This window comes from Uloborus diversus, chromosome 6 (genome assembly GCF_026930045.1).
Source record: "Uloborus diversus isolate 005 chromosome 6, Udiv.v.3.1, whole genome shotgun sequence".
Lineage (NCBI taxonomy): Eukaryota > Metazoa > Arthropoda > Arachnida > Araneae > Uloboridae > Uloborus > Uloborus diversus.
This window is the reverse complement of record NC_072736.1, coordinates 161,603,793-161,617,629: the sequence shown is the minus strand read 5'-3', so window position 1 is coordinate 161,617,629 and position 13,837 is coordinate 161,603,793. Positions and strand designations below refer to the sequence as shown.

Genomic DNA, 13,837 nt, shown 5'->3' with positions numbered 1-13,837 from the left:
GCTACCCAACTGCTTGATGTTTCTTTAGGCAGACAACTTTCATATGTTGCTTTTATCATTACTATTATTAGTACTAAACACATAAATAAACACAGTCACACAAAGTTAAAAGCCATGCCCTGCTTAATTCTGAAAGTACTCTTTGATTTCTATGGTGGAAAAGAAAATACAATTTTGTGTTAAACTGAAAGTTATGAATTGAATCATTTATGTTAAATCAGACTTAGGACAAATCACTTAAAGGGGATGAGGATTTCTGCGGACGGACAGCGTAGTTACACCAACTTTTGTCCTCATTGCCCAGATGACATCCTACTGTCTCGTCAACACATCTTCAGCTGTCCAGCAATCCAGGCCAAACTTTTTAACATCGGCTTAGAAGACCCAGTGGACCTACTCTATACAGATAAGGCTGTCGAAGTTGCAAAGGCTGTCTACGACAGCTTCGGAGCCATTATAAATGCACATTATCATAGACACAGCATCATCATCATCAGACACTTAATAACTTTTTTTTTTCAATTAATAGAGAATAGAGAGAAAAAAACGACAGGTAAGTAAAAAGAGCAATGATTTAAAAAAACAAGATTTTGTTTTAATCAACCCTTCTATGCATGATGATACATAAATGAATCTACCATTTTTTTACATTGAATTTAGCATTGATGAAATTGAAAGTATGATAACTGAGGAAAATAATTGTTACCTGTTATTTTCCCCAGTGCAATATCAGTGTAGCATCAATGTAGATTCATTAAGATAAAAATCATCTCTGAAAACCGTCTGTTCTGTGAGGTTTACAACACTTAATTCAGAGCAAAATTAAAAAACATGCTTTTTTTTTTTCAATTAAAAGAGAATAGGGAGAAAAAAACGACACCTTGGTAAAAAACAGGGAAAAAGACGACACATTGGTAAAAAAAAATTGGTATGATCATTGGAAAAAAGCACTGTAATTTGTTATTTTCCCCAGTGCAATCTCAGTGTAGCATCAATATAGATTCATTAAGATAAAAATCAGCCCTGAAAACAGTCTGTGTTGTGAGGTAGGTTACAATACTTAATTCAGTATAAAATTAAATTATGCATTTTTTTTTTCAATTAAAAGAGAATAGGGGGGGGGGGGGGAACGATACCTTGGTAGAAAACAGGGAAAAAGATGACATGTTGGTAAAAAAGCAACTACAGTGAAGCACCGTTTATACGTTTTTGAAGGGACTGTATGAAAAAAGCGTACAAATGAAAAAATGTATAATAGGTATAGCTTAAGGTGTATTAGACTCTGCAGGGACCAATTTTAAAAACGTATAATTGATAAAAACGTATAAAAGAGAAACGTATAAACGGTGCTTCACTGTATTTATAAAAATAATAGATTTTGTTTCAATCAACACTTTACTGCACAGAGATGCATAAAAGAATCATACAATTTCTTTTTTACTGAATTTAGCGTTGATGAAACTGATAGACCATAAATGGGGAAAATAACAGGTTACACATCAATGTGGATTTATTAAGCTAAAAATCAGCCCTGAATCCGGTCTGTTTGGTGATGTTTGCAATGCTGAATTCAGTACAAAATGATGTGATTCATTAAGCCTAACCAATCATTGAAGGGATGAAGATGGATTTTCCCTCCTAATGATGAACACAACACCTCTTGCAATACAAAAATATTACAGGTATGCAAATTATATGTCAACGGCAGTGTTGAAGCATGCATAACAAATGAGAAAAACAGTTCAGATTGTGGTCCCTCAACGAGAAGTTTCGTCAGAGTAAAGCAACATAATTATACGATGAAATTATTCAAAAAGAAATTGTGGCACATATTGTACCATAAATCCCCCCTATAATAATACTAATATCAAAGTATGATTTGAAATGCATAAATTAAAAGCAGGGAAAAAACATGAGAGGTCTAAAAAATTATCCATTACGAATTAAATTTTGCCGAAATTTTATGAATCATACAATTTACACGGAAATGAATTAAATGGATAAAATATGAAATCATCACATTATCTACCAATACATAGGACTCTCAAGATTAACTGATAAAATTCTGCACACGGGAAAAAGATTCTTTATTTACTATCAAAAGCACGGTTTACTGACTTTTTATTGAGAGAACAGAATACCAACAGAACAGCAGAAACTGCAAACAGTATTGTTCCATCCTACTCAAATGCCACCATTATAAACAATTCCCAAGCCTGAAAATTTGCCAAAATTATTGCAAACGAGCAGTGGCACCCCCCCCCTCATTTTTTTTTATTCATTCCGTAGCTGGGGGGGGGACAAACCCTTTCCCCCCGAAATGTTTGTCTCAAAAAAAAGGAGAGAGAGAAAGAAAGAAAAGAGAAGAGAAAGAAAAGAGAAGAGAAAAAAGAAGAGAAAAAAAAAGAGAAGAAAAAGAAAAAAATCAAAACGACTTTTTTCTAAATAATAATGGTCAAAAATTCACTTCGCTCCCCCCCCCTTGTGCCATTGAAAATCAGCTCCATGAGTGACCCTCAAGCGTAAAGACGCCTCATTCCTCACTCTGCTGCGACATTTTTTGATAATTGAGTGAAATCTTACACTTCGCTTTAGAAATGAGATTGATTTGTTAAATCCGCGTATAGGTAGCCTTTTTTTGTCATAGATTCTGCAAATCGTTAAATATGTTTAATTTTATGAGCGGCACAGTGGGAATATTACATACAGTTGAATCTGTATACTTCGAATTTCACAGGAAGGAAAAAAAATGAGATAAAGAAGTTTTAAGATACGAGGGCTTTAAAAAACTTTATAGAAATTTGGAATACGATGGTGAAAATTTGAAATCCATACTAAGGACAATATGGGCTCTTGATCAAAATTACCCCGTATTAATTTTGTTAGGTCTGAATTCTATTTTTACATTATTAAGGGGAGTCAGAACCCCGTATACTGTCAGTGTTAATTTGCACAGGTTTTCTAAAAATCTATTAAAAATACAATTAAGAAATTTTTTCTTTACCTTAAGTAGACTCTTTTCTCTATACTGAAGTAAAATTTTACAGAAAGAAAGCTTAATTTTTTTTTTTTTTTAAATTCTAATGTGTAAGTCAATGTCACGTTTAGTATGGTGCCGGACTAGAGCGACGTGGATGACAGAATGGCGAAATGTCGTGTTCTCAGATGAATCCCGTTTCTGTTTATCCAGTGATAGTCGCCGCATATGTGTGTGGCGTCCACGTGGAAACAGATCTAAACTGGCAGTAACTGGAACGTCCCACTGCACGACAACGTGGCATAATGGTTTGGGGCGCAGTTGCGCACAATTCCATATCACCTCTCGTTCGTATTCAGGGCACTATGATGCCCCAACGATACTTGGATAATGTACTGCGGCCGGTGGCAATCGCTTACCTTCAAGGGCTACCTAATGCAATTTTTCAGCAGGATAACGCCCGACCCACACAGTGCTCGCACCTGCCAACATGCTCTCCAAGGCACACAGATGCTTCCCTGGCCACCCTATTCTCCTGACCTGTCACCAATGTGTGGGATGTGATTGGACGCCGTTTTGCAGACTCTGTCCCTGCCTCGTTCAGAAGACGAACTGTGGCAAATGGTTGTAAGGGAATGGAGAGCCATCCCTCTGGACACCATCCGCCCCCTTATTGACTCTATGCCTAGACGTGTTTCTTGGTGTATCTCTGTCGCGGTGGTCCTACATCCTACTGAGCCGACGCCGTTCTCGCTCTGTATTCTGCCTATCATTTTGAAATTAAGATCATTTGTCATTCCTTGCTGTCTCTGTCTTTTTTTTTCAAATTTCATCCCTTTCTGACCACTCCTTCTTGGTGTTGCATTTTCAATGTCGAGCAGTGTATATATTTTTGCCGTAGTGGTATTCACCAGTTTATGTTTTATATTTTTCATCTTTTACTCTTATTTTCATGCATAATCATTTTTTCTAAGATATTGTTTTTTCCTCAAGGTTATTGTAAAGCTAGCTAATTATGGGTATAAAATACTGATATTGCGCTCTTGACACTTCATTTGATATTTTCAAGTACATTTTTAATTGCATTTAAATTCTTCATGAAAAAATTAAAATTTTTTCTTTGTTTCACAAATCATAAGTTAAAACAATTTACCCCTCTATTTCAAGAAGATTTAGCTCTGATATAAATGTTTCTCAAAGAACTCGTGGATCTAGCTGCAGTGTTCTGAACTAGGATACATTTTAACTGAACCAATGAATATGATTTCAGTATCATGCGCACACTTTCTGCAACTGAATTATGTGCAGAAAAAGAGTTAAAACAAGTTTTTCTATTGCTAAAAAGGCAATAACAAATTCGGGTAAAATTGCTATAATAGTAATCAAAAAGAACAAGTAATTAATACAAATTTCATATTACAATGTCAGAGAGAGAAAAATGATTTTGCTACAGGAAAAAGTTTTTGTGGTAGAAAAGGGGAAAACAAAACTTTGTAAAGAGATGAGAAAAGTAGAAATTAAGTACCAGAAAAGTGTGAAGAATAGGGGGAAATGTACCAGTTCGATACTGGCCGATAATTATAGTCATAGATACTTTTTTTAAATATTTGAAACTGTATTCGCAAACACAAAAACATCACATTTCAAAAGAGGAAGAAAAAAAAAAATATATATATATATATATATACATAATTTGGCAATCAAAAGACAACACTGGAAAAATATTAGCACTAAATGAAAACTGAGCATCGGAAATCACTTACCAGTTAGTATTATATCTGGAATACTAGTTGGTGTTTGAGGTGTCTGTGGTGTAGTTTGATGACTCGAAATGACTGAGGGTTTAGTGTACAAAGTTGGAGACTGTAACTGAGGATCTGAACTAAGAGACGCTATTGAATACAGCATAGCATTGTCCATGTCTTGAACAGTATTGATCCCAGATGAAATCTGATTGGAAAATGGGAGTCCTCCTGTTTGACTTAAGAGCGAGATGTCATTGTCGGTAGGGGGGCCTATGCCCCCACCACTGTCCACAGTCGCAAGAAACATTGCAGTGTTATTCTGGGAGCCTACATTGTTTGAGTTGGAGCAATTATCAGACATCTGTATAAAATAAGAAATTTATTAATAAAACATGAGTGGTGGACGTTGGCCACAATTATTAATGAATAAGTATCACAGAATACAACAATTAGAATACAGTAGAGTCTTGAAAGTTCGAGGTTCAGTTTAATTCTAGGTGCTTTATATTCTCATTTACATTTTTTAGTTCCAAACAAATGATTTTCATAAAAATCTGAAATTTTTTTCCTGCCGTTACACTTATTTAACTAGATACAGTAATTAATAAAAAAGTCATTGAGAGGTTGTTGTCAACGACACTCCTTAAGTGGCACGATATACGTGTAGTCATTAGTGTTCACTCTAGGAAAAAAAAGGGCAAGGTGCTGACCTTTGAAAGGGGCACTTTTTTAAAAAAGGGCACTATTTCAACGCGGTGTCCCCCCTCCCCCCACCCAAGACCAATGATGCACCACTCAAAAAGTACTGAGCGCCCTCCCCCCCCCCCCCCCCAAAAAAAAAAATTGAGAGGAGAAATAACACTTAAAACACCTTGCAAAAATTCAAACAGTCTAGTCTGCACCCATGATCACTCCCCCCCCCCCCTCTTGATCGCCGTCACCACTCACTTTAGTATTAAATATGATTTCATCCAGAAAATGCACTTGTCTGCAGAATAGAGTTAGCTCACCCCCGCCCCCCACACACACAAATGCCAACTAAGCTAAGCACATTTTCCACACTCCATAGGAACATTTAGCTAATGCTAAAACTTGGCTTTGGGTGTTTTTCAACACTTTTCAGGCCATAATTTTAACTACCTATAAGAGTAAAAAAAAATTCTAGGCATTTCAAAACCCTTTGAATTTCAATTTAAGGAGAACACTGTTTAATTACTGATCTCCTCTTTCTACCAAAGAAAGTGCCTAGTAATGTGCATTGTGCGATTGAGTATTTTAGTAGACATCAAAATCGTGATGAGTGTAAATTCTCCTTTTTTAAATATACTACACTTCAAATAGAATAATTAACTTAAAATACTGTGTGCAGTGCTTCAAAATGCAGTGGTAGCAAGTTGCAAAACTAAAAAGACTTTATTTGAGCTCTATTTCCTAGTCTTGGTGTTGTTCAAATTCATAACACAAATGTGTTGGCAGATGTATGCGCTCCTAAATGCAATACATAAGCAGCTTGGGCCAAGCTAAGATTTTTATCTCAGACAATTTTTGTGAAAATTTAATATATCGGCATTTTAATTTTGTGATTTTTTTAAAAATCAATTGTATAATATTTATGAAGGAAAAAGAAACAGTGCAAGATCATTTTAGTTAGAAAAAAGCACAAGTATGTCAAAACTATGGTTTTTATTGTGTCAATAAGTGTTTTAAATAATTTGTTATATGAATCATATAGAAAGATAATAAAAATTCTTAGCAAAAAGAAAAGAATTGAATGAACGCCCAGTCAATGCGATATTTTTCCATTTCAAACGGTTTTTAGGGGGGGCTGGGGATGGGGGTTAAAAATCTAAGATATTGAAAAAATACCCTTGCATTTTAGCCCAGTAAGCTTTGTACTATGTTCTTCTTAGGAAACAATCAGAAAGTTAACTTTAAAGAAACAGATGTGAAAAGATTGCTATCCAATCACTAGCAATGCGCTAAAATTAGCTAGGCCTAATTTCCACGTGCAAACGAAAAACGAACACAAAGAGCTGAAATTTTAGGAAAATGTACTATTCCCTCTCATTGTTGATTCTCAGAAGATCAAGAATGGGAAGGAATGAAACAAAGATCTCTCCCTTCCCAGAGGACCCTACTCCTTCCCACAACCTTTCAAATACCCACCCTCAGTAGAAGGAAGAACATGCCTTTGTTGCCTACTGATAAGCCTGTTTGAATTCTGAGAATCTCATCCCCTCTTTGCCTAGGTATTTGCTTCCCCTTTTGTTTATGGGGCCGTTTTCAGGGTGAAATTCTGGGAACAAGGATAAGACATGAGCGTTTTTGCAGACGATCGCTGGACAAATAAAATTGCCCCGATATCGCGGCAGGTCGAAAAGATGGTTGAGGCATCTTTTTAAAAACACAGGGTGCAATTTCTTATTTTTGAAAAGGGCGGGGCGCATTTCGCGATCTCAAAGAAGGGCAGGGCGCATTCTGCTGATATGGAAAAGGGCAGGGCGCTGCGCCCTTCAAAAACGGCCTAGCGGGAACACTAGTAGTCATCGACTGCACAATATGAACTAACGAAATGCCTTGAAGATGATAACTTGATGTGTGAAAGTAACATTGATTTGCCGCAAAGAACATGTAAACATGCCTTTTGGAATATTAGAATACCTGATGATAGTCAAAAAGGAAGGTTCAAAACATGACGCCTCACGAGTAATGTATACGAAAGACGAAGCAGAAACCTTCTACAACTAACCAATTTTGTGGTATGCAAGATACATATACTCGCAAAAACACAGATACAAACGTTATGACAAAACTCATTAAAATGGATTCGGGGAGCTATTCGGTCAAAATATATGTTTGGTTGCCTACAAATTTGCTCTGGTAAATACGTACATACAGACGTCGTGGAAAAAAGTCCAAATTCGTTTAGAGGTAATTAAAAACGAAATTTATGTTGAAATTTCAGTGATAATTTTTCACAACAACAATACTGCTTTTCTTTGTATAAGGAAGTAAAAGGGGCTACTCCTTATGTCATTGGAAAAGTGTAAAAAATTAATCTGGAAGAATGTTCCGGATAATCCGAGTTTTCAGTAATCCGAGGTGACATGAGCCCCAATTACCTCACATTTTCGAGACTCTTAATGCATGAGGGCCATTTCAAGGAAAAGGTAATTTTGTCACACACATGATGCTTCATCTATTTCATTGATTCCCAACTGGCGGTTTGCGAACCACCAGGGGTTCGTTAGGTGCAAGAAGGGGGTTCGCGAAAATAATACTCTAATGGCGGCTTTTTCTGTAGCTTTTTATCGAATAATCTTATTTCATAAAAACTTGATAATACCAGGGCTACTAGTACTATCTCTTGCCCTAAAACAGGGGAGAGTTTCACCTACCATTTACCTCAAAATTCTTTATTTTGTCACTTACATCCCTTTGCTTCTCACACCCTAATATGCGGACGGATGAAATATCTTTCACTAACTTTTAATGAGTCTTTTCTGAACAGTTTGAATCAAAATATCAGTAGAAAACTATCAATAAATACATTATTTTCTTCAGAAAAAGTACCACAGCGAAACTTATCACAGTATAAAGTACGCAGTAAAAAAATTGTTATGGAAGAAAATGACCCAATATGATTTGGCATTATATCTTAATCTAGCAAAGGAATTCCTTTTATTTGTGCAGTAAAATACTATTGTATCAAGAGAGAATCAAAAATATTTTTGTTTGAAAAAATTACTTTTTTGGGCACTAATTAGAGCAAAAAGCATAACCTTTTACAAAATTATTTTTCAAAGAAAAAAGGAAAAAAATGCTTTCATTACTTGTTATGAGTTTTTGAGCAACTGAAAACAAAAAATGTTATCCAAAATTTGTTTTTTTTTTTTTTTTTTTTTTAAATTATTGTTATTAATTTTAAACTATTACTGACTACAAGGGGTTCGCCAGATTCTGCAATATGTTGAAAGGAGTTCGTTAGAGGAAAAAGGTTGGGAACCACTAATCTATTTCATTGAATATAATAATTTAAAAGGGTAATGAACAAAATTTTGTTGCTTAAGAAGTCGCAAAAGTATTTGTGATTTCCAAAGCAAAACATTTCTTCGTTTAACCTATTACTTTTTAATGAAATCTATGAAGTGTCACGTGCAGGACAAAATGGCTACTTTACGTGGAATGACCCATAAAAGTTTTAATAAGCTAATTTAAAAAAAATTTTAAACCCAAATCCATAATATATATCATATAAATCTTTTCGGAGTTATGATTTTGCAACTATTTTTCTAATTAATATTGTCTATTTTATGGCATCCTTCAAGTTCTTTGATTCCTGTCATCTAAATCAGAGAGTGCCATCTTTTGGTGGAACAATCATGAGGTGGAATGGTTGAATTTTTAAGCTGAGAACCATCCCCAGCATACTTGATGGTGGTTTGAGTGTACAGAATTTTAATTAATTTTTTATTTATTTATTTATTTATTTTTAGACAGCCCAGAGGTACAAATGATATTGTTTTTCAGGCAATGAGTAGTTGCCGAAAAACAATAACACGTGAAAGGGACAATTAAGCAGGGAAAATGGATGCATCTATTAGTTTACAGGGGTGGTAGTTTGTTTGTTACAGATGCGTTATTTTCCCTCTTAATTATTTACAGCAGTGTTGTAAAAAAGACAATTTGCTCACGACAATATTTCTGAAAATATTAACTTTTTTCGGTCTATATTCTCGTTAAAAAAATTGATTTTTTTATTTACAACATAATTTGAAGCTTACTATTTTGCTTTTTCTTTTATGGACAAAAGGAAGACATTTTATTTTCTTCTTGTTGTTTCCAAAGAAACTCATTTTGTTTCTCCTCATTTTCAGCTTAGAGAATGCAATAAGTCAATGAGGCACTAGTGACATTACAATACAGATAGAGTTGTCTTAACTTGGCTGCTTGCTAGATTCCAAATCTTTCATGGCTGGACTGTATGTGTGAATTTGTATGATGTTTTTTCACGAACCTGCTTTTACGAGCACTGGGATATAACAAGCAAATATTGCAGTCCCTTTGCACTCATTATGGGAGAGTTTGACTCAATAATACAGTAGAGCATCAAAAATCCAAACTAATTGGAATCGTAGGGAGTTCAGGTCTTCAAATTGTTCAGATTTTCAAAAATAACCAAAAAATACCACTTAGGGAAATAATATACCATTTAAATAAATAAAGTGGTTACACCTTAGGTATGTACATAACATACAATACAATGGACTTTTGGCACTCGGATTTTTAACGTTCTACTGTACAATTTTTAAAAACATAAACATAAATTAAGTTCCAAAAACTACCCATTGAATAAATTTTTTGCCGCTTGAAAGCATGTAAAAGATGAGCAAAGCAATATTTTCTGTAACTGTTGTTCAGAATGCATCAAAATAGCAACCATAGCATAGCATAAAAAATACATATTAAAGTAAACTAAAACTTCCTTAGTTTTAATCTTCTTACGTTATTATTATTTTACTTTTATTTATTTTGCAAGAAATGGCTATAATAAATTAATTCTACCAATCTGAAAACCAAATTATGAATTTGATACAATATCCCTGACTGAGCTTTTACTATTCATCTAGAAATAAAATTAAAAAGACAACACAATCCTGAAATTTACTTCCGAATTCAAATGAGATTATAAATTTGCTTTCATTTTGTATGAGAATTTTTTCAATTTGACTCTGAAACCAGAGCAATAAAATATTTTTAATCATAATTATAACAAAATTAAAACAAAAAATCAAAACAAGATTACATGCATTACATTTTACATAATACAGGTGCATAACAACATTAAAAGTAACACAAAAGTGTAACACAACAGAATATCAAAACCAGAAAGGAGAAAGGAAAGTAGAAAAAGAATACAGAATAAAGTAAGGAAATAAAGGATTTTCAAGCAAAAGGAAAGGATGCATGGGGAAAAAGCTAAATACTTTGTATTTCTCAAACCAAGTAACAGCAGTAGCATAAAACTTTATATTTACTTCTCTTGTAAACTTTTAAAAATATAAAGCGCTCTAAAATAAAACTAACTAAAAAGGGCTTTTGAATAAACATGCTATTTGAACGTAAGAATATAACCTATAGTCTAGTCAATGAATGGTTTGAAAAAACAAAAAAACATGTAGTTTTGAAAATTGGCACACACGTACAAGAAGGGCTCCTGATGAACACACTAAAAGTCCCCGGTGGTAGGGGGGAGCTCGCAGCGCCACCTAGGATTTTATATATATATATATATATATATATATAAGTGTGATTTTTCAGTTTTCGTCTAATATCTCAAAAACTATTCACTTGCGAACAAAATTGTTTTTTGATGAACTAAAGAACGTAAAATTATCTTTAAAAAGCTTTTTTTATTTATTATTATAGCTATAATAGTTTCTGAGATATTAAAATTCAAAGTTTGCAAATTTGTGAAATATTGACCATTTTTTTACTTTTCTAATTTTGGAGCCTCCTCAGTGATTCATTTGATGTGATTAATTTCTCTTTTCAGTCTGAAGTAGTAAAGGTCATTATGGTGATTTGATTTATTGAAACTGGAAAGCAGGTGATGGTACTTTAAGTGCCCGGTGGTAGGGAAGGGCACATGGTAGGGAAGCACATCCATTTTGAAATTAAAGTGCGTGTTTTCAGTTTTTGTCTTATATCGCAAAAACTATTTGCTTGCCAATAAAATTGTTATTTGATGAATTAAAGAACGTACAATTATCTTTAAAAAGCTTTTTTTACTTTCATTGTATCTATAATAGTTGACGAGAAATTAAATTTCAAAATTAGTGAATTTTCGGAAAACTGACCATATTTTCGCTCTTTTCTATTTTTGGAGCCCTTAGAGATTTATTTGATGTGATTCTTTCATCTTTTTGGTCTGAAGTAGTGCAGGTTATTAGGAGGATTTTATTTATTGAAGTTAGAGGGCAGGCCGGGGAGGCGAGTAATGCAGAAAGACAAAAATATGTGCAGGTGTTCTTTTCATTCATTTTTTTCCTTCCACCATAGCCCAGCAAACAAAGACTAAAAATGAGGGTAAAAAATAAACGTTTAGTTATAAAAATTGGCACACATGAACAAAAGTCCCCGGAGATAGAGGGGTTTTGAGGGGAGCTCGTGCCGCTATCTTAGAATTCCGTTTTTTTCGGTTTATCTAGGATTCCGTTTTTTCAGCTTTCGTCTTATGTCTCACAATCTTCTTTCTTGAGAGCAAAATCATCATCTGCTAAATTAAAGAGCACAAATTTACCTTTAAAAATGTGTTTTTGTTTTTTGTTATAACTGTAATAGGTGGAGAGACAATGTTTCCAAATTCGTGAGATTTTGAAAACTATTGAATTTTTCCCTTTTTTCATTTTCGGGAATCTGCGAAAGACATATAGTCTCTTGTTTTTAAATAAATGGATTCTTTTATGTCATTTACGTCAACTAATACCCAAAAATGCATGTAAGAAACAAACGTGTACCCTTGTGCGATAAGGATAAATGATAAAAAATTCAAACATGCAAAAAGGGCATCTTCTTCCTTCGTTGAACTACATTTCGGAAGCGTTCTCCAGGCCCCTTTCTACTCTAGATCAGGTAGCAGAGGCGAGCCAAACATTTTTCTTGGCCGTGCATGGGGATGTTTTAAATGCAACTTCTCTGGATAAACACAGGTTTATATCTTTCCAGAGACGGAAAAACCACATTTTGCATCCTTGTCTCCAGGTGACGATGGCAAAAAAATTTCATATGCTATGAGTATACTGACACATCTAATAAAAGTGGTTGGGAAGACCACTACCAGCTGATCTTTGGGATGAAAAAAGCACTTCGGTGAAACCCACTTCATGTCATTCTGCTCCTTACTCCATTCTCTCCGGATATTTCGTTCATAACGAAAGAAAGGATGTATCACAAGATGTGGCTGCAGAATATTAAGTGTAAACTGTAGCATTGCTTGCATAAAATGCCGGGATTAAATAAAAACTGACCTTAACGGTTTATCACCAAATAACACCGCCTTAACAATCTGGGGAAGACGATGCCCTTTTTGCATGTTTGAACTTTTTATCATTTATCCTTATATTTATCCAAGGGTTATTATTTATCCAAGGGTACACGTTTATTTCTTACATGCGTAGAGGTCTTTTTGGGTATTAGTTGACGTAAATGACATAACAGAATCCATTCATTTAAAAACAAGTGACTAATATGTCTTTCGCAGATTCCCAAAAATGAAAAAGGGAAAAAGTTCATAGTTTTCAAAGTCTCACAAGTTTGGAAACATTGTCTCTGCACCTATTACAGTTATAACAAAAACAAAAACACATTTTTAAAGGTAATTTTGTGCTCTTTAATCTAGCAGATGATGATTTTGCTCTCAAGAAAAAAGATTGTGAGACATAAGACGAAAGCTGAAAAAACGGAATCCTAGATAAACCGAAAAAACGGAATTCTAACATAGCGGCACGAGCTCCCCTCAAAACCCCTCTATCTCCGGAGACTTTTAGTATGTCTGTTAGGAGACCTTTTTGTTCATGTGTGCCAATTTTTATAACTAAACGTTTATTTTTTACCCTCATTTTGGGTCTTTGTTTGCTGGGCTATGGTGGAAGGGAAAAAATGAATGAAAAGAACACCTGCACATATTTTTGTCTTTCAGCATTACTCGCCTCCTTCCTCCCCCACCTGCCCTCCAATTTCAAGAAATAAAATCCTCCTAATAACCTGCACTACTTCAGACCGAAAAGAGGAAAGAATCGCATCAAATAAATCCTCGAAGGGCTCCAAAAATAGAAGAGAGCGAAAAAATGGTCAGTTTTCCGAAAATTCACTAACTTTGAAATTTAATTTCTCGTCAACTATTATAGATACAATGAAAGTAAAAAAGCTTTTTAAAGATAATTGTACATTCTTCAATTCATCAAATAACAATTTTGCTGGCAAGTAAATAGTTTTTGAGATGTAAGACGAAAACTGAAAACACGCACTTTAATTTCAAAATGGATGTGCGAGCCCCTTTCCTACCACCGGGCACTTAAAGTACCCTCACCTGCTTTCCAGTTTCAATAAATCA

The 13,837-nt window shown here is 34.4% G+C and overlaps 1 protein-coding gene across 1 annotated transcript in view; it reads right to left on the bottom strand.

Annotated features, from left to right (window-relative positions):
• Window positions 1-13,837, bottom strand: part of LOC129224431 (CREB-regulated transcription coactivator 1-like) — a 92,102-nt gene that overhangs the window by 14,932 nt on the left and 63,333 nt on the right. Inside the window, exon 12 of the mRNA XM_054858885.1 lies at window positions 4,741-5,083. Within this exon, the coding sequence (XP_054714860.1) occupies window positions 4,741-5,083 (343 nt within the window). The remainder of the gene's footprint in view (window positions 1-4,740; window positions 5,084-13,837) is intronic.